The sequence below is a fragment of the Cupressus sempervirens genome, chromosome 9, assembly GCF_028749045.1.
Source record: "Cupressus sempervirens isolate cs-2001-9-10 chromosome 9, ASM2874904v1, whole genome shotgun sequence".
NCBI lineage: Eukaryota > Viridiplantae > Streptophyta > Pinopsida > Cupressales > Cupressaceae > Cupressus > Cupressus sempervirens.
This window is the reverse complement of record NC_143126.1, coordinates 617,254,410-617,276,700: the sequence shown is the minus strand read 5'-3', so window position 1 is coordinate 617,276,700 and position 22,291 is coordinate 617,254,410. Positions and strand designations below refer to the sequence as shown.

The 22,291-nt window shown below is 39.0% G+C and overlaps 1 protein-coding gene across 1 annotated transcript in view; it reads right to left on the bottom strand.

The window, feature by feature from the left end:
* LOC149540222 (uncharacterized) overlaps positions 1 to 22,291 on the bottom strand; it is a 69,201-nt gene that overhangs the window by 34,860 nt on the left and 12,050 nt on the right. The window contains exon 2 of the mRNA XM_089801358.1: positions 3,238 to 3,347. Coding sequence (XP_089657484.1) covers positions 3,238 to 3,347 — 110 coding nt within the window. The remainder of the gene's footprint in view (positions 1 to 3,237; positions 3,348 to 22,291) is intronic.

Sequence of the window (22,291 nt, the reverse complement as noted above, 5' to 3'; positions counted from 1 at the left end):
ATGTCAGACTAAATATCTACAGACAGTACATTATCACCACCTAGACTAACCATCCTGGTGGGTTACGTCCGAGGATGGCCTTCTATGTTGAGCACTTTCTACAGATCTGTGATGGGATTATTGTTCGTCCTAGTTATCTATCTTGATGGTGGTGTCATGCCTTGCGTATCTCTCTAGGTTCCTTTAGAATTGGTTCTCACCGTCTTTGGGCTCAGACCGACCATCATATTGACAGTGGAGAACAAATCTGTAAGCTATGTACTTTAGCGGAGGTCGAGATAGAGACTCACTTTATGTTTCGTTGCCCTATCTTTTATGAGATCAGAGGAAGATTTTATTGTCTGTTTCAAGACTGTTTTTCTCTTTCAGCTTTCTTCAATTACAGTGATCAGCGGTGTCTCATGCTTTATCTTTAGGAGGCCACCTTGCTCTGTGATAGTACTTTACAATCACTACTTCCTTACCAACATACCTCTAATCAGCTCATTACTGCCTTTCTCTCACCCTTATCTCCTTTACGTGGTGTGGAAAGGACGTTCAATTCTACCCATCATTCCAAGTCTGTCAGATTCCACAGCAGTTTTTACGTCAGCAACACTCTTCCAGGAGCTCACAGAGACAGATCAAGGCTCATGTCCACCCGCAGTCTCATCCTTCTGTGACTGATTTCTTGTTGCCATTGAAGGACTCTTAGTCTTTATCTTGGCCTTTCTCTGCGCCTTTCTTTTCCTCTTCTTGCTTCTTGTTGTTCGCTTTCTCGGACATTGTTTGGTGCTCCTACTGTTGTCTGTTGTCTTGTTGTAAACTCTCAATCCCATAGACCTTTTGTGGTCTTTTGTTGGACATTAATATTTTTATCTTATCTTATTATTTCTTCATTGAAACAATCATAGGGCAAAAAAAATTTGTTATATTTGCAATTGAAACAAGTACACAAGCAACCAGCTCATGTATATAAAACACAACCTTGCTAAAAATGATAGAAAATACCATAAACAATGTTGAGCCCCAATTAGCTGCAATTATAACATCAAATTTTAATTTATTTGCAAATTTCCTCTATAAGAGACTTCATAAATCTGGCACAAGTGTGAATTCCGTCATAGATCCACATCTTAGAAGAATTTGGTTTCCATCCAACTCTCCTGTCAAATCCTTGCTTTGATAGCATGTTGATGTTTCATACCGGAATTGAAGATAAACAGCAAAAACAAAATAATCTAAGACACAACAATTCATCCTGAAAAAAACCCTCCAACCTGAGGGAGGAAAACCCAGCCACAACACTTTATTAGTAAATAAGCAGAAGTCTGAAATACAATATGCGCAAATAAAAGGCTCAAAACTGAAGCAATATTCAAAAACACAAGATATCAATCTATGAATCAAATCTCATACAAATTCCTCCCGAATAATATATAAAATTCTCTCAACCCTTCACTATCTTGTCGCTACAAGGTGAAGACCATGTCATTATCTTGACCTTTCATTGGCTTGACTCTTTAATGTCTGAACTCTTTAATGTCTTGAATCTTTGATTACCAAACAGCCAAATACGCATATGGCTCTTTAATGGCCAATCTTACACAAGAACAAAATCTCCATAAAATGGCTAAACTGATTTATCAATGCCTTTCAGCCACCGACCAAATGCTTGGGAAGATGACAATTTCAATAGAGATAGTTATCACAGGTATAGCAGATAGCTCCTACAGCTACCAATCTTCAACACTCTTTAATTAATTGATAATTAATCTGCTTTATTATGTCACTTAATGCTGGCTTTTATTTATTGCCGTCCTGCATATGGTCAACATATATTGTAGCTCATCTTTGAATGTATAGTAATCACAGTAAATTTGGCTATCATGTCTCTATTTGCCGTTCACAACTTCATATTGGTCTTTCTGTCTCTATGGTGGTGGGAAGATTTAATAGTTGGTCAGAAAATCAGTACTAAGTCAATCAATATTGATGTTTCCATTTCTCGATTAGCAATGTACAAATTAACAGGCATTGAATTTCCACAATCTATGCATTTGTAGAATTTGCTTCTGGATTTGATTGTGTTTGATTTTTTGCATGGATCACGGAGTGTGATCGGAAAGGTTGATGTGAAAAATCAAACACAATCAAATGCAGAAGCAAATTTTACAAATGTACAAATTGATATCTCTGTTTTCATCACTGCATATCACTTACAATTGTTACCTTCAATAATTATAATCACTGCTTAAGACAATATCAAAATCATCGATCTTAATCTTCAATTTAACAGCACTTTCATCTCCTTCATACGGGGCGGAAGTTATACTTGATCAAATCATCTTTCTAGTCCACAGTGCTTCTTATATAATCACTGACTCTAATATATCAATAGTCAGGTGCTACTGTAAATCTTCTACTCCATCGATAGTTATATGGTTGCTGTTATGAATCATCTATGGGATGCTTGTGGGAGTATAAACTAGCTTCTACATTCAATTGACACTGTCCTGCATTCGATCATTTGTATTATTGAATCTGAGATATTCAATATCTTTGCCTACTCATCCGTTGGCAAATCGTATCATTAATAATCAATGCAGAAGAAAATTCTTTGACTTTTGGTCTTAGAAAGTGACCCTTGGTCTTGTGTATGCTTTACACATGCTTGATCAATGTTTAGCAGATATTATATACTTTGAGTTATTGTGCATTAGTCTTCAGAAAAGTGATTATGCATAAAGCTATTCCAAGTATTGGAATATTTATCCTTTGCATTAAGTGACATTAAAGTTCTTTCCTTCCTTATGTTTGCCAATAGATGGCGGACCCTTATAAGTTTCAACCTTTAATTAAAACTTATCATATATCTTCTAGGTCCTATAATGGAAACATTGAATCTCTGGTCTCAAGCTATCTTTTATTAATTCCAAGACACATTTGATCTTGTCAAGGAACAAAGGCTTTCTCAAGGCAACAATATTGTGAATGTGTATGTATTTAATAATTTATATGCCAGAACCTTAAAGTTTTTGAGCATGTCCCTAGAGTCGCATAGTGTTTTAATTATTTACATACAATTTTTCATGCATATATAGTATAAACCATAAGTGCAAACAGAAAGCCAACAGATAACAAAATGCATAGTGTAAATATGAGATGCACCAAGAAGAAACTACACAATACAGTGTCAATAAGTGAAATTCATAAAAAATGTTATATTCCATTTACTAGAACCAACCTAATTCAAACCTTTTGAGCCAAACATAGAACTCCATATAGTTTCTCTTGTAGTTCAGGCATTTTTCCTCCATAATCTATCATAACCACAGGTCTCAATCCGGTACATAGTGCCAAAGTATCTGTCCACAATAAAAGAAATCTATTATTGTAATCTATGGAAACCAACAAATAAATAGTTGCTGACACAAAAATAGCAAAAGCCCCTAAATTCATAAAATTATGAAAAAGAAATTTTAAGTATTAAAAATAAATAAATGATGTTTGATCTAGTCAAGTCTACAATGTCAAAACAATCTTCAGGATTTTAATTTTATATGTTATACAAACAATAAATGATGATTAACCCAAATAAAGATGTATTCACCATGACCAATTAAAGTTTATATTTCAAAAATGAAAACATCCTGAATTATACTATCAAGTTAGGACCGATTGTCGAGTTACTAGCCACTAACAATACCCAAGATAACTTCCTCTGGAAGCTGACTGTTTCATATGGTCATCTTTGCAAGCTGGTTGGTAGGTTTTCTGATGTGTTACATGCACTATAGGAATTCATAAGGCCATCTACCTTACATCTGTATTAACCTCATGAAGAAACCTCTCGCTCAAGCAATATTTACTCTTACTCGCAACTCGTAAAACAATGAACCAGGTTCAAGCAAACATAAAGAAAGTTTTTGTCATAACCCCAAATAAGTCCTACTCGAAATCTGTTTTAAAAAAGAGACAAAAGTATCCTTTTTAATAAAACTAATTAGCCTGAAATAATATTAAATAATAATAATATTGAATGTTCCAATATTAATTATTAATATATTAATATTCAATAATATTTATTAGATTTTCTAGAAGCCGACCTGTGAAAGGCTTGTCTTGGACTGACCGGTGGGATATATTTTGTGTCAGCGCCTATGTATGAGGCCATGGAAATCCATTTTGATCAGCACAAATATTGCAAATTCTCTCTTTAAGCACACTGGTCTCACGGAACGCAAATCTCAGCACACATACCAAGGGTAGGATGATACCCATCCTTTTCTGGAGAATTCCTTAGCACAGTGCATAAGCAATTAACATCATTCAAACTGATTGCAGGATCTAATCTGAAGAGGAGGAGCAAACACTAGAATTCGGAACGGAAATCTCCGGATCTAGATTGGAAGACAAACATATAATGGTTTCAGCCATCATCACTGAGCCATCTTATCCAAAGAGCACGCACTAGGAAAATACACAAAAGGTGAATCAACTTCAACCTCAAGCAGGAGCAGTGTTTACCGTACAGGTAAAATGAATGCATACAAACAATGGAACATGAACACGAACAGCAGTACTCCTTTTATTATTCGCATATGCTAGAACATTACATTATGCTTCATAAGACCAGAAGATTAATGATAGAAGATGAATTACAATGATCCCAGACGGGATATAAATACTATCCGCCGAACCTTCCCGAAGGAGTCCGTCGGCTACAAACTATTTACCCATCGGCTACAGAATACAGAAACACCGACGACAATTACCCCGTCGGCTACAAAAACACCGATGACAATCACTCCGTCGGCTAACACAATTTCTACCAACGACATCATCCCCCCCCCAAAAAAAAAGTCGTCTCCGGACAACAATTACAAAATATCTGAGATAAATTAACAACCAAAATACATTAACGAACTAATTACAACAAGATAAATCTACTTCTGACACATCACTGTCACCTTCGTCCCGTGCCTGTAGCCTCTGCTAACACAATACTGCTTCCTTAATGAAGCTGACCTTGATAACCACCTATGCTACTTTCTCTGTTTTCAACTCCTCGGTACCCTGAGCCAAGTGTCACTGCACTGCCTCCAACTGGATGATCAGCTCCTCCCGAGCTCTCTACGCATCCACCAAGACAGCCTCTCGGCCAACACCTACTCCCAATGCCTCTGATACACAGACACTCCATGCCTGCAACAGCTTCAAGTCTTCTCAACTGGTCACACTTCACGATTGATATCCGCAACGACTAGGGGTCCGGCAGGGTGCTGCCCCTCGCCACCATGACCAAATTAGCACTCTGAAACCCACACAAAATTGCATGGAACACACTGTTTCTGTCGATTCCTCACTCTTCCTGGCAACCACTGATGCTTCCCCTTCCCTGTGGCATCATCTGCTACTCATTCGCACTACCCCAATCCGTCGTCGTCTTTTTTTTTTTTTTTTTTGCTCCTCCACGTCTCAGCTACTAGGCTTTACACACCTCTTTCCTCCTCCTGTATTCCCATCCTCCTACGCCTCCAACTAAAAAATTTCATTCCTCCACACACCTTTCTTACTCTCGGCACTTCGAATCTCCACTCCCAGGCCCGCGGAGCAACCTTCCGCTGACAAGTGCCTGCAGAGCAACCTTCCGCGAACACGTGCCCGCAGGGCACCTTTCGCGAACAACTTGCCCGCGGCACATTCCGCCAACATTTTTTTTTTTTAAATTCAAAAAAAAAAAAAAAAAAACAGCACCTCAATTTTGCCTCTAGGCATCACCATTCTACAATGACGACGGAGCCCTCAAATCATTCGGCGACGACTTCTTCAGCGACGGCAACAGTGTCGAATCACTCTGCAACGACTTCTTCGACGGCGACAGCGACGGTGATGAAATCTTCCAGGTGCGGTATGTTTTCAATTTGGACCCGTTCACCGCCTGAGGGATCTCTTCCTCGTCCAAGGTTGACAATTTAATTGCTCCATTGTCGCCGACTTCTCGAATCTGGTATGGTCCAACCCATCTTGCCTTAAACCTTTCCTGTTTGCTTTCATTCCAATTGTCGTACTTGAGTACCAACTGCCCCAGCTGAAACCTATTGAGTTTGTCATGCCATGCCTTATGCCTGTTCTGTGTCACCTCCGTCGCACACTATGCCTGCAGTCGTCGCGCATCTAGCTTATTTCCTTGCTGTCGGTACCCTTCAAGTAATTTTATGGTGCGATGCATTCTTTTCTTCCTGTGCGGTTCGTTCACCGTGTACCGAATGGTGGGATCTTTCTTTTTTCTGGGTTTGGACTGTATGTTCTTCCCCTCAGTTTCAGGCGTAACCGCCTTTCCTTCTTCCGCTGCTCTGTATTCCTTCAGACACTCATTTTCCTCTTTTTTCTCACCTTCGTCGACCCTTAGCATATTACAACTCGGAAACAATTCGTAGTCTTCTATCTGCTAGTGGTAAAGGCCATTCACCGAGTCTAGGTCGTCATCATTTGATCCTCCTTCTAGTGTCAATACTCCTTCGTCGTTCGGTTCCATTCTCCTCTTTCCTTCATCGTCATTTCTTTCGTTGTCACTGTCGCCTTCACCTTCTGAGTCTGACAATGCTGCCTCCTCACCTACCATTTGTGTGTGCAGGTCAATTATGAATCTTTTGCCTCCGCGCTCCATTGATAGGGTATTTCGTTTCCAATCATGTTTTACTTTTGCTTGCACCAACCAAGTCCGTCCGAGAATAGTATCATATCCTTTTCTTTTCAATGGAATAACCACAAAATCCAATAAAAATGGTTGCGTACCAATAGTTACCGGTTGCGCCCTCAAGGTTCCCAACGGTTTGATCCCGTGTTGGTCCGCCATGAGCAACTGGAATGTAGGTGGCCACAGCGTCGGCTTTCCCAACTTCTTCCAAGTATCCTCTAGCAACACATTCACACCGGACCCTCCGTCGACAATTGTGTCTATCAGAACATTTTCCAAAATCCCCATCTCAACGACCGCTGAATGCCGTCCGGATGTGAGTGCCAGCAACATTGGGTCTGTTGCCGTCATTGGACTACTGTCCCTTCCTGTGTCCTCTGTTGCTTTCGAAAATGGTGTATGATTCAGAATGGTCGTCCGTAATTGGGGCATTGTGAGAAGGTCACCTATCTTGACCGGTATCTCCATTTGTAAGATTTGTTGTACAATGTTTTGTTCTGCGAAGTTCCTTGCCAAGGTGCCGATGATGTCCTTCAACTGAGATGTCCCTACCGATGATGCCTTTCCAATTTCTGCATGCGCTTCCCCCAATTTTCTTTTTTTCTCCGTCGGCAGTTTTGCTTGCCTCCGCGTAATTGCCAAAACCTCCTCTTCAACCATGCCGACAGTGATCAAGTTTACTCCAGACTTTGAGCACTTGGCATCTTCATGGTCGCTAGGTCCACACCATCTGCATAATAATTTCGGTGTGTTTGCCACTGTACAATCCCGCGCAAAATGACCCCACAAATTACATGCTCGGCATTGAACGATCGACCGTCCGTTTGAATCATACTAGATTCGACTTCAGCTCCCATTATTATTGTTATTGTTCGCATTGTTGTTGTTGTTTTGCCCTCTGTTATTATTCCTGTACCCTCCGGATGTGGCACCTGTGCTATTCGTATTTCCGGTACTGCCCGACGGGGAAGCCTCCTGTGTAAAAAGCACCTGCGGAGATCCTCTTGTCTTCATGTTAAAGAGGCACTCTTTTGTCGAATGGCCCATGATCTGACAAATGTCACAAAATTGGTTCGTTGGACACGATCCTTTAGTATGACCGTTGGTCTTACACTCCGTGCACCACAGCTCACTGCCTTTTGGCTCCTTCTGCATGTTTTTAAACTCCATCATGCGGATCATGTCCTTCTGGAGGGCATGAACCTCTTATTGTTGCCTTCCTCGTCGCTGCTATCACCTCCGACAGGCTCGTCATCATCCGAATCAGATGAGCTAGTCTTCGTCTTCTTCTTTGTCTTCGGCTCACTTTCGAGGTCCAATGCTCTGTTATAAGCTTCCGTATATGACGACAGTGGCACAATTTTCATTTTCCTCCGCAACTTCAAGCGTAGGCCTTCCACAAACCATCTTTTCTGAAGTCCGTCCGCCGGCTCACTTTCCATTTTGTTTATCAAGTCTTTTAATTTCCTGGCGTAAACGCGGACGGTTTCGTTCTTCCTCTTCTTAGTATTGAAGATCTCTGCTACAATTTCATTATCATCTCGCAACAATTTAAATTCTACCAAAAATTCCTTTTTAATGTTATCCCAACTGTTTAGCTTTTGTGGATATGTATCAGTGAACCAATCAATTGCTACGCCTCGTAGGGTGGCCAGAAATTGCCTCATCCAATCGTCTTCATCAGTTATCCCATTTGCTTTCCAGATCGTTTCACATGTTTTGCAATGTCGAATGGGATCGATTGTACCATCGCCATTGAACTTCGGCAGTTTCTCTTTTGGTCCCACCATTACAATTGGTTTCTGTAAATAGGTGTTGCTCGGTCCTGCAACACTGGCGCTCTTCACTCCCACACCGGCGGTCTGCACTCCCACACCGACAGTCTGTACTACCACACCGGCGGACTGGTCTCCCACACCGACGGTCTACACTCCCACACAGGCGGACTGGTCTCCCACACCGGCAGACTACACTCTCACACCAGCAGACTGCTTTCCCACACCGTCAGACTCAACAGCTGCGAACCTTGGTGAAGAAGGGTGTTCTGAAGTTGTCCCCTGTGGAAGTATATCCTGAACGAAGAGTTTACTCCACGCTCTTGCTCCGTCAGCACTTCGAGCCGTGCGACTCGATGCTCTTCCATCTGGATTCTTTTCCCTCGGCGAACACAAATTCAAAAACTCCTCCCGTGCTTCTTCCACCAATTCCACCCGCTGCCAAGTTTCCTCCAACAAATCTTTCATGCCTCCGGTTTCCGTCAGCACTTTTCTGAAATCTCCGTCGGCGATCGGCTTGCTGTGCCAGAATTAAATTCTCTTGCGCAATACGGATTCCATCTTTTCCGTTGACCTTATTCTAATCCTTGTTAAGCTGATTTGGCATTAATCTTCATTCCTCCCACCTTCCAGGTTCATAAAACAACGACACCAAATGTTTACCGTACAAGTAAAATGAACACATACAAACAATGGAACACGAACACGAACAGCAGTACTCCTTTTATTATTCGCATATGCCAAAACATTACATTATGCTTCATAAGATCGGAAGATTAATGATAGAAGATGAATTACAATGATCCTAGACGAGATATAAATACTATCCGCCGAACCTTCCCGAAGGAGTCCGTCGGCCACAAACATTATGTCCACTACAAACTATTTACCCGTCGGCTACAGAATACAGAAACACCGACGACAATTACCCCACCGGCTACAGAAACACCGACGACAATCACTCCGTCGGCTGACACAATTTCTACCGACGACAAGCAGCACCACTTCCAAGGCACCCATCAATCCTCACCCAAAACCAGATTGCAGCCACCTTTACTGACAGCAATAGACTAGTAATGGTGGACTCCAATTGGTTGTAGTCTATACATTGGGCTGGAGATTTCATAAGTTCTTCGGTGTAACGCATATGTATGCTTGAGTTAATTTCGGTGAGCAAAATTCTATAATTAAAGAAATCCATTTGCACAATTTTATTAAGGTTATTATAATCTGTGGAGTTTTGCCTTTTCATCTATGGTTTATAAATATTCTGATTCCAAAATCTATTCCAATTCTCTATTGTCTTTGAGCTTACAGATCTACAAGCAGGTACTGTTGAATTAATTTTCAATATCCAAACATAAGTATTGGGTATTTTACAATGGTATCAGAGCTTGGCATCCTGCCCACCTGTGTCAATGATGATGAGTGATAGAGATCTGAGGTTTCATCAAAGAGAGGAGGAAGCTGCCATGGGCGACAAAGAATAAGACAACCCCAAGAGTTTATTAAAGAGACCAAAAAGTTCCAGACAAGCAAGTGGGATACCATGGTGGAGATGAACAAACTTTTAAGAAGACTGAAGCAGCAATTAAGTTTTGGTAGACCTATACAGAAGGGAATAAAAGGGAGTAGCTCTAGTGGTGAAAAGACATCAGCCAATGCAAACATAAGGATTTTTAGGGCCAAGTTTCTGGATAAAGGAGCCACAAGTAGGGAGGAAGAGCCACCTGACCAGTATGATGAGATAACAAGACTTCATGATGAATACAATGCATAAGTGCTGCCATACACAGAGACGTGACTTTCGCAAAATACAATGAGATGAAGACAAGGAACAAGCATAGAAGGAGAAGGTATGAAGGAAGGACCTTTAGCGCCATTGGGAAAGATCACCATTCCCACTTTTGATGCATCTAGTAGCTCTTCAACAAGAGTTTAGTTTCAGAAATAATACACATACTTCTCCTTAATCCAATGTTTGAAGAAGAAGCTATCAAGTTTGCCACCTTGCATCTAGAAGGAGAGGCTCACAAGTGGTGGTATCATGATATGGCAACCCAAGGGCAAAACTCAATCGCCACCTGAGAAGACTTCAACCAAATATTGATAAAAAGGTTCAATAGAAGGGATTAAGAAAATCATTTCAGACAGTTAGCACAATTGAAGCAAGCCGGTAAAGTACAAGACTGTAGCAGAATTTCAAAAGTTTGCAATGATAATTCCTGAAGTGATAGAAAGAAGGCTATTGTTCCTTTTTTGTAGAAGGCCTAGTTGAAGACCTCAAAGGTTTAGCAAGGGCATTTGATCTGAGCTCATTTCAAGAAGCCATTAAGAAAAATTTTTAATTGGATGAATCGCACTGATCAATTTAGTCCCCTTCGACATGTTGGGTTTGCCAACTACAATTCAGCTGGGAGAGCAGTTGCATTGGCCCTTTAGATCCCCTAAGCCAAACCAAGTAGAGGAGTCCAAGAATGAACTCTGGAGGAAGAAGATATGTTTCACATGCGAAGAATCATGGCAACCATGGCATAGGTATTTGGAGAAGAGACAAATAGACTATATAGAGGTAGTCTCCAATGAGGAGACAGAAGATGATGGACCTGAGTCAAAGATAGCTGAAGATGAGGTTAAGCATCAGCACCAAGGAGAGGAGCATCCAAGAGGTACAACTATGCACTACGAAGAGCCCCTAGATGTAATGCTTTCCATGTTAAGGGGATCTTTCCGGGGCAAAAGGTGATAGTTCTTATTATAGTGGGGCTACTCAGAATTACATTAATCAAGGCCTAGTGACTAAAATGGGATTAACGACAGAAGACTTAGAAGGCAAGACAATTCGTCCTTGTAACAGAAGGATTCAGCAAATGGAGTCAACTTTAGGGAAATATAAGATGCGAGATGCTTCCTATCTTATTGGCAAGGATGATACAGAGTTGGTCTTAGGAATCCAATGATTGTACTTGGCACATATGAACAGAGTTACTAAACTATGGATCTAACATTCAAATCTAATGGGAAGGAAATAGTTCTACATGGCCTTTCTATTGAGGGACCTATGATGATTTCAGCTACGAGGATGGAAAGAGCTTTTCATGGAGACCAAGTACCATGGACGAGTAAATGTTTGATGATGAAAACAAGTCCCTCGAAGAATGAGAGATCCTACAATGTTGATATCCAATCGAGTTTGGACAAGAATAGTAAGGTTTTTTATGGCATTCCCCTAGGTCCATCACCAAATAGAGGATTCAAATGTGTAATTGAGCTTGAAGGAGCAAAACTAGTCATCACAACTCCATAACTTCATCCCAAGATATACAAGAGATTAGAAAAAAAATTGGCGATCTATTAGATACTGGGCACATAAGGCCTTGTTCCAGCCCATTTGCTCATCCATGATTTTGGTTAAGAAAAAAGATGTAACTGTGAGAATGTGAATCAAGTATAGCGTCCTCAACAAAAAGGCAATCAAAAACCATTGCCCCATACCCAAAATCGACGAATTGATTGACAAGCTTCATGGTGTGGTGTAGTTCTCCAAAGATTGACTTGCGATTATGGTACCATCAGATTAAGTTGAGAAATGAGAATATGCACAAAACAGATTTCATATGTTGCTATGGGTATTATGAGTTCTTGGTCATGTCCCTGCCACCTTCCACTTGTGCATGAATCAAGAATTCACTCTTAAGCTGAGAAAATTTGTATTGGTTTTCTCTAATGATATTGTAAATTACAGTAAGACATGGTAACACCATTGAAGCATCTGGATGAAGTGTTTGGCATACACGAGCAGCATTCCTTTACACCAATGTCTCCAAATGCAAGTTTGGGGTTCAAAATTAGTGCAAGAGGAATTAGCGTGGGTAAAGAGAAGATCAAGACAATTTAGAAATTTGCCTAGACCAAAAACTTTGACGCGCTTGACAGGAATCATGGGACTTTGCAACTATTACCAAAGATTGGTTAAAGTGTTCTCACAACTATTACTAAAGATTTGCTTGTTCATTTTTCCTTCATAGTTTATCCTCCTTGATATCTGAAAATATCTAAGTTACCATATACATCTCTACAACCCCAAATTCGCAAGTCAGTTCGGTTCAGATTCATTTCAAATTCACCTAAAGACTGGTGAAGTCACTCGTCATTTGTTGGGAAGGACCCTGGATGACTACGAGGTGATGTTGCAGTGAATGATGACAAAACACATCGACCCAATGTGGAACCCAAAGCGAATGACCAACAAATTTGACTGTTGTTGACTTTTCAAATGATTTTTAAACATTTTTTAATTAAAACCCTAAAAGGACACTGATTTTTTTGGTTGCTTTTGCATTTTAGAGAACATTTTACACATTCCCGATTTTTGTCGTGAGTCCAAGAATTATATTGCTATCGTTTTTCTTGTGCGTCCAAAATGCAAAAACATTATAGACTATAGTTGGCATCCAGAAATACTACCGTGCATCCAAAAGGGAGGGCAAAAACATTATACTTTACATCCAAAAACATTATTGTGCATCAAAACAGATAGTCAGGTGACTTGAATGACAGTCTTTTCTACCATTTTTTCTTCTGAACAGAGGTTACAAATTACAGATTACAGTTTTTCTCCTGTTTTTTCTTGTGAACAGAGGTTACCATTACAGGTTACAGAACAGAATCAACAAACCATTCACTATACAAGCACATTCACGAGAATATAAATTTATTTATTTTTAAAGACTTGTACTGACGAACCCAAAACAAACCCGAACCCAGCTCAGAAAAATTGAGCGAATTTTGAACCTGAATGTCGAGCCCACATACAAACCAGAATACGAACCAACAACTTAGGAAGATATCATTGCAAGGCTTGATTGTTAACAATTCAGAGCATGCATCCAAGGCAAAAACATAGTCAATTGGTGATTTCCATTAATGCAAAACCCTTAATGAAATATCATATAGTGTGCATAATTGTAGATTTAATCTATACTTTTAAAATAGGATTAGTTTTGTGTTTTATTTGGTCAGAAAGCTTCCCTTTAATATTTGAAGAATGGTTCTCTCATTTGTGCTATTTTGTTGTGTTGTCTTGCAAGATACAAATTAAAATGCTAAGGAATTTGGAAACTTTGGAGAGAAACAAGATACAAGTTGAAATTGCAAGGAAAAATCCTCATTGTCTTTGATTGATAATTTCTAGTCCAAGCTTAAAAGTTGTACATTATATCGTAGAGGAAGACAGGCTTCTTGATCCTCCTTTTCAGATGCTTTCTAAAGCACGTTCAAACAAAGATTCATTTCAGCAACAAATCATCAACTTATTGGCATATTTGCAATCAATCAAGTTCAAGATAAAGGAACATTTCAAGTAACGGGTGATGATGCACATGACAACAATATTACTCTACCTCCTTTGTTGTAGGGAGCTAGTATTGGTCCCCTACAACTTGAAGTATGTCAATGACTACCACAAGGCTCAAGAAATAATTTCCAAAATTATGTTACAATGGGAATTGCTTTGATTTATTGAAAGAATGAAATGTACATAAATAGGCAGTTACATTGTTGATGTTTCCTAAAGAAACAATCTAACATCAGAGACTGGATTAGAAAAAAAAATATAGTCTATCTAAAAAATCATTATTGATCATTAAATTAATATATGCAAATACTATTCCAACAGCCTCCCTTAATGGTCCAACTGTCAACGACACCATATTATCCCCTAAATTTTACAAAATTGTCCGAGCTTAGAGATTTGGTGAGATTGTCTGCAATCTGATCCTCAATTGGAACACACTGCAAGTGTGCTAATCCATCTTCTACAAGCTTGCAGATGTAATGATAGTGAAGATCAACATGCTCAGTCTGCTCATAGAAGACTGGATTCTTCACAAGTTTCAGCACTCCTTGATTGTCACAAAATAAAGGTGCAGGAACTGCTTGAGACATATGCATGTTAGAAATCCTCCTTTGAAACCAAACTGCCCCACAAGTTGCTTTAATAATTCTCCAATATTTTGCTTCAGTTGAGGAATGAGCTACCACCTACTATTTCTTGCTACCTCATATCAATACATCTACTCCTAAACCAAAGACAGACCTAGATGTAGACTTTGTATCATCAACAAAACCTGCCCAATCTAAGTCTGTAAAACCCATGAGTTTAGGACCTTTTCTTCTATGACACAAAATGTCAAAAGTCAAGAGTACCCTTCTTATATCTGAAAGCATGCCTTGCTGCAACCCAGTGTTCAACTCTAGGAGTTGTCGGAACAAGCAATGTAGCTCACAACAAAATTGAGGTCAGGTTTAGTAGCAATGAGATAGATGAGACTGCCCACTAGTTGCATGTACGCAGAGACATCCACCAAAGGTGAATCTGATTTGGCTAACAACTTCAGCCTTCTCCATAGATGCGGATGCAGATTTGCAATCATACATCCAAAATTTGTCTAGAAAACTCCTAGCATAATTCAATTGCAAGATAAAGAATTTGTCATCTGTCTTCTAAACCTCAATACCTAGGCAATAATGTCAGAGTGCCAAATCGCTCATGTCAAAGGGCTAGCACAAACTCTGTTTAATCTGCTTTATTAAAAGTGTTTAATTACCACTAATAATTAGATCAACATAGATGACAAGTAGAAGAATATCATCACCAGAAGTTGACATACAGATTGGAATTGAAAGGACTCCTCTGGAAACCCTAATCATAAGTTACCTATCAATCTTTATGTACCAAGCCCAAGGAACCTTTTTCAGGCCATAGAGTGCTTTCAGCTCTTTACCAACAACCTTGAATCTAGGAGGTTGCATCATATAGACTTCTTCTTGCAGTTCACCATTGAGGAATGCACTATTGACATCCATTTGATGGACTTTCCAACCAAATTGGGCTGAAATGGAAAGATGAGCAAAATTGTACTCATTTTGGCTGTAAGAGCAAAACTCTCTTCATAGTTAATCCCTTCTTTCTCTAAAAATCCTCTCACAACTAGTCGAGCCTTGTACTTATCAACGATTCCATCAGCCTTGTGCTTATCTTTATAGATATATTTGTAGTCGATGGGCTTCTTTCCAGGTGAAAGATTAATCAGGACCCAAGTGGTTTTTTCAGAAGACTACAACATTTAGCTTCCATAGCCTATTCCCACTCAAGAGTATCTTTGGTCTCCAAATAAGATTGAGCCCCATAAACACTATGGATATTGGCCATAAGAGCAAAATTAACTGTATTTTGTTGCTTTCTCTTGTTTCGAACTAATCTACCCTTGGTGAGCTCATCGCCATAGAGATCGCCTATGGTCTTGGCCCACCATTTAGGTCGGAGAGTATAAGTACCAACATATGATTCTAGAATGATTGGAACAGGTTCAACAGGATGTAGATCAACATCTTCCTAAGGAAATTTGGATGGTGCAATATCATTCCCAGGAGACTCCACAACTTCAAAGTCATTTGAATCCTTCCCATCAGGTAGACCTAATGGAAGACTAATATCCAAATCCTTAGCTTGCAGAGGTCGATCCTTGGGACTCAAAATAGGAGAGAGACTTGAAAAGGACCTCGTTTTCATCAAAAGACAATGTAATGACTAAATATGAGACAATCAGTGTCTAAATCAATTGATCAATATGCTTTGCGGTTTTCACTGTATCTTATGAAAATGAGCTTCTATCTCTTGGAATACAATTTTGAGTGCCAACGACTTTCAGGTGAGTGTTTTTAGGCTTCTTGTCGAACCAAACTCCCTCTGGACTCTTCTTAACAGCATGTGTGGGAGATCTATTCAGAAGATAGACAACAATGTAGACTACTACCCAAATTTTCTTTGAAACATTTCTATGTTTCAACATAGATCGGGTCATCTCAATGATTTTGTGGTTTTTCCACTCAACAACACCATTATGTCGAGGGGTGTAAGGTGTGGTAAGTTGATGCTTGATATCATGATGTGCACAAAGTTGAAAAAATCAGAAGAACAAAATTCCTCCCCATTGTCTAACCTATAAATATTATTTGTTGATGTGACTCTTATTCTACCAATACCTTGAACTTGTAAAACATGCTAAACACCTCTAAGTTTTGTTTAAGAAAATACACCTACATTTTGTGACTAAAATCATCAACAAACAATAGAAAGTACCTAGAACAAACAAATGAAGGAGTGTTCATTGGTCCACATTCATCAACATGTTTCAATCGTAAACAGTAATACATTGGAAGCTCGCCAAGTATCGGCATCTGAAATGGAATCCAATGTTGTTTTCCAACCTAACAAGCTTCACAAACTCCATGATTCTAAGTTTAAATATCAATAAGCCAATAACTAAGTCCTCCCAACCTAACTGTGAGAGAGTGTATATGTCCAAATGCTCATTCTACTAATGCCAAAGATCGTTGATGGAAGAACATTTGGCTGCCACAACATGCTCACAAGAATCACAAGTGTCAACAAATCTATATAAAGACCATGATTCTCAATGCACACAACAACTATACAACAAGTCTGCTGATCAACAATATTGCATTTGTACGAATTGAATACAACATCCAATTGAGGAGAGTGTCTCATAATTTGACCAACATAGAGAAGGTTGAACTCCATCCCTAGAACACAGTATACACTAAGAAACTTAAACTTCTCCCTCCACATTGAATTTACACGTTGCCCTTTTCGACACCAATATACTCTCCTCCAAAAATAACTGAATCAATGAATGGTGTTTAGTTAGTGAACCAAACTCAACAATGTGTAAATAGTAGGGAAGCACCTGAGTTGATGTACCAAGCACACAACTTGATGTGATTTTTAGGGCATTTGGCCATAAAGGCATAGAAGATAGACTCCTATATAGTCTCCTCAGTGCGCTCTACTACATTGGCCTTCTACTGAGACCCTCCCTACTTCTATTCAAAATCCAAGCAGTACCAATGTGACCATACTTGTAGCAATAATTGCACTAAATGTTCTTTGTGGAGCTGTCCCGAGATTGTCCTAGGTCTTTCTACTAAGAGAGTTAATTGTTCCCTTTATCCTGAGCAGAACAGTTCACTGTAAAGGCTTGTTTTGTGGCTGACAAACTAGTATCGCTATGGAAATATTATTTCCATTAATCCTACAACAGAAATTTGTTGCAAAGATGTAGAAGCTTCAAGTCAACATTAGTTGAGTAATATTGAGCATCTCAATAAAGTGCCCATAAGACTACTAGCAGGTGGCAACAAAGATAGGGGTTGCCTGTCAAATCATTGGCATGTTACATCTAGAATATGTTAAAGAACTATTCCTATGCACCACCCTCCAAGGAGCGAAAACCCTCCCTCTACATGCAGACTGAGTAGCTTAAGGGAGGAGGGGGTTGAGAGCTACCTCAATTGACAAGTGGTAGGTGTATGAGCTGGTCCAACCACCTATATCTATGCTAATGGATCTCGATCTGGAAACAGAACCGTTTGGACCTTACCACCCCTACAATACAATTTGATGGTGTAGCCCGTAAAACTGAACCAAATATGGTACCATGTCTTCTTCCACCACTGTCCAACCAATCGCCTCCAACTAATTACAAATGTCCTTAATTTTTATGAGATGCCCCTCGAAGGACATCCTCTCATTTGTCAAGATCAAGAAAAGCATGTTCTTCAGAAAGAACTAACTGCTCTTGTTGGATGTCTCATGTAGGCCCTTCAAATATTCCCATGTTTCACGAATTGTCTTGCCTGAGGATAGTTGTTCGTCGATGACCAACAATTTGATGAGCATCACAGCTTCCCGATTCCTTCATTAAACACACACTTATCTTGACCCACCATTAGGACGAGTAGACTTTCCCAAAACAATCTTGTTAAGGCACCAATATTCAAAATCATCATCATATGCTACTTCCAGGTGTTGTAGTTGCAGCCATTAAACTTTTGCTAATGTTCCAGCATTATGTTGATCAAAAAAGTCATCTTGCATGTTTTTTGAGGTACAAAAATGGATTATCAAAATAGGCTTACACCTTAGTTGCATGAAAATTGAGGGACATATCCCAATGCACAAAAAATAGAGGCAAATTCTGATGGACAAAATTCAAGATAGAAAATAAATGAACACTCTAAAAACCAAAAACCTTTCGATTGACCCTGGGGCAAAAAAATATAAGCAACTTCAAAAATATTAAAGTGAGCACAAAATTCTACAAACTCTAGTTGCAAAGATCGTATAAACAAATTTGCCACAAAAAGTAAATCCTAAATGCGGAAACCCTAGCTCACAACTTTGAACAAAATGGCACCAAAAAGAATTGCAGAGACGAACTTAGGCGGCAGAAAATAAACTAACTGTGAAGAAGAGATGCACATGTTTTTGAAAAAAAATGCAAAATAAATTGCAAACTACAAACTTAAAACAAAACAAAAACTAGATCCCAGTGCTTCACCCTTGTGAGCATCACCTAGATCCAATGAGTGCTAAGTGTTCCATTTATACTCATCAGAGATGGATTCATGTTGAATAACTACTCATGAAACATGGGTCAATGAGTTTGACTCAAAATCACACAGTTAAATCTTGATAGCAATATCACAAAACAAAAACTTTTTGCAGATCTCTGAAGCTCTAGTCACAAATATTAAGGTTGAAAAGCTTTCGCGTTAGATTAAAAATGTAACACAACAGCTTGGTGAAAAAAACGAGGTAAAGATGACTCGAACACAACATCAGAATGAACGTGAATCAGCAAACACGACTTCCACAAGAAAAAAAACTAGAAATCAGAGAGTTTCACAGACATAACATGAAAACCTGTGATCTTGAAAATTTATTTTACAAAACTTTAGTTTCTCAGGCACGAGATCGAGCAAAACAAAACTTTGAAAAATAAAATCACTTAAAAATCTGCTTGGAAAATATTAGTTCTGTAAAAAGTTCTTTAAAAAATTATTCCCACTCTGATACCATGTTACAATGGTTATTGCTTGATTTTATTGCAAGAATGAAACAAATTATATAGGCAATTACATTATTGATGTTTCCTATTAAAAAATGAACATTGTTTCCTAAAGAAAGTTGAAACAATCGAACATTGAAAACTAAATTAGAAAAAAATCTAATCTACCCAAAAAATAAATTATAGACCATTAAATTAATATAAGCAAATATTATTCTAATAAATTAGATGGCAATATCATTATTTTTCCCCCACTGCCTGCACTTTGAATGGGGCAAAAACATATATGTATTATTTAAAAAATTAATAAAATATCATGACAGTAGCCTTTTACCAATCAATATTAAAAAAATTAGATGGCAATGGTGGCCTGTTCAGGGGCTGGGAAGGGCTCATCCTTCTTCGGTTGTGTGTTCTGATCTGTGGGTTTCTCCAGAGCAGAATTGGCTGGAGGTGAATTTTTGTAGGGCCTAGAAAGGTTCTAGGGTCCAATTGGTGTGGGTTTTATTGCTAGAGATGAGTTGGGTAATACCTTGGCAATAGGGGCCAAGAGGTTGAAAGATAGAATAAACAATAAAGAAAAGATACAGGCGGCACTAAAAGTTCAGAGTACAAAGGAGTTGAAAGTGCGAAAGCATCATCTTGAAGGAGATTCGATGGTCGTGGTCATGGCAATATCAGATGGGATTTCGCAGGTTTGGTATTTGAATATACATATATATATATATATATATATATAAAGTTTATTAAGGGACCGTTGGAAGAATTTGGGGATTATAAGATTGATCATGTCAAGCAAGAGATAATAAAGAGCTTGATAGGCTATCCAATACATCAGTTAGATTGCGGGAATCCAGGCAAGAGAAATTTATGGAGGACTATTGGGAATTGAATGGAGGCTTTGTTAGAATAAGACACTGAATTTGAATTCAAATTTAATTCCATATCAACGCAGTAGATTTTTGGAGACATTAGTGACTAGGTTTGCATTTATGATGAGAGATGGTGGGCAATATCTTTAGCCAAAACTCTTCCCATCAGCCACTTTTTTTGGGCAACTCGGTGCCAAAGCAGAAATGATGGAGTTTTATGACAAGGGCAGAAGAGAAATTAGGTGGCACACCTCTCGCATGTGTGAGAGTACTGAAGTTTTATGAAACAAGGAGGCAACAGCAGAAAGATCCAATAATATCTCGATTGTGCTAGAAATAAAGCTTGAGGGTTCAATTTTACTTTTGTCTATCTTTGCAAAGCGTTCAGGGGCTGTCACAAGGACTTCAATAATTGAAGTAACTTTTTGCTATAAACAGCCCATTTTCAGCACCCTTTTCTGGTGCTATTGCAAGGTGGAGGTTGAAAGGTATTTGCTGCTGCAACAAGGAGAAGCTTTTGATGGAGATTTTGGAGGAATTGTTAGGGCAAGATTTTACAGAAATCGATCATCGCTATCGGGTTAATGTTGATATCTCTTCCATGGTGATGGCCTGGGCAATGCAGCTGGACTCTTGGGAAGAGACTATGAGAGTAATAAGGGCTATTGTTAAATCCGAGTGGGATGGGTGGGATGGCACAAATTCTGGCCTTTGCAGAACCATGTTATGGTTTTACAGTGACTCCGCAAGGTTTCCCATGGGGGGGAGCCCTTCATTGTGTGGAGTATATCGATGAGGAAGGAGCTGCAGATACAGAGGGAAGAGGATGGCCAGGAAGGCGACTGGGTGGTGAAAGGAAGGGAGTCAAGCAGGCTGCAGGTGGCCTATTTGTTCCATAGGGCTCCTTGTTGGCTACAGAGACAAGGAAAGCAAAGAGGCAGAGAAGGTTGGTGAGTGAGGAGGAGGATCTTCTTTAGCCTCGTTCTAGAAGTGGGTGTGGTGGCATGGTCAAGACTATCAATAGTGTTAATAGGTTAAGTTTCTGTTTCTACTTCTAATATGACATTTGCAGACCCTTATTTCAGTGTTTATACTGCTTGGTTATGCTGTTAAAGGTAAATTATGTAATATGTCTGAGTCAAAACTCTTGGAACTCTTATGAGTAGCTCTTTTCCTTAATGAACTGCAAGTAGGGAAAGTTTTTGCTTATGGGTAGAATCTGATGGGTAGTTTCTTGGATGAACTATAGAAGTGCTGAAATGCTATCTGGTATATGTGAACTATTTTTCTCTTATCAATAAAATATTATTATCACCGATCAAAAAAATATAGATGGCAATGGCACTCAGCATGTTCATAAGCATATCTCAACTTTCACTGTTGCTTGCAATATACTGCAATTGAACTTTTAGTTGAAAGCCTAGTTAGAGCAACAACAAAATGGTTTTATCACCTCACTGCAAGCTGCATCTTTGACTGGAGGACAATGTGCGTGAAGATTCTATCACACTTTAAACTGATTAAGAATGTCACTTTCGTTTTGCTCAACTTCCATTTGAAAAGAAGATAGCAACAAACTCATGAGCAAGTTCATCACATGATTCAACCAACTTGTTGGAAGAATCAGTAATTCTTTAAGCCCTTCTTTAACAGTGAGTCTTGGCTTTTGTTCTCGATAGCTCTATGTAACAAATCAAAAAACCAAGAGCTATGCATTTGATGGTAGTCAACAAATTGATGACAGGTTTGAATTTGTCTAAAGAAAACAATGTTACCAAAAGATTATGTTCCCATGCTATACTCCTTATCAAAAGATAGCAACTGTGAGATTAATGATAAGGAGTTCATTAGTTTCCTCCCTTTACTAAATGCAATCTATGAAGCAAATTGTCTAAATAAAGCTATAGAAATTATAAAGTTCTCTCAGGACCCAGAATGGAAAAGGAAACACATGCATTAGAAGAAGATGGGGGACAAAGTTCACTGCCTATGGATATTATGCTCCCTGGACATGTCTTTTTTGACAAT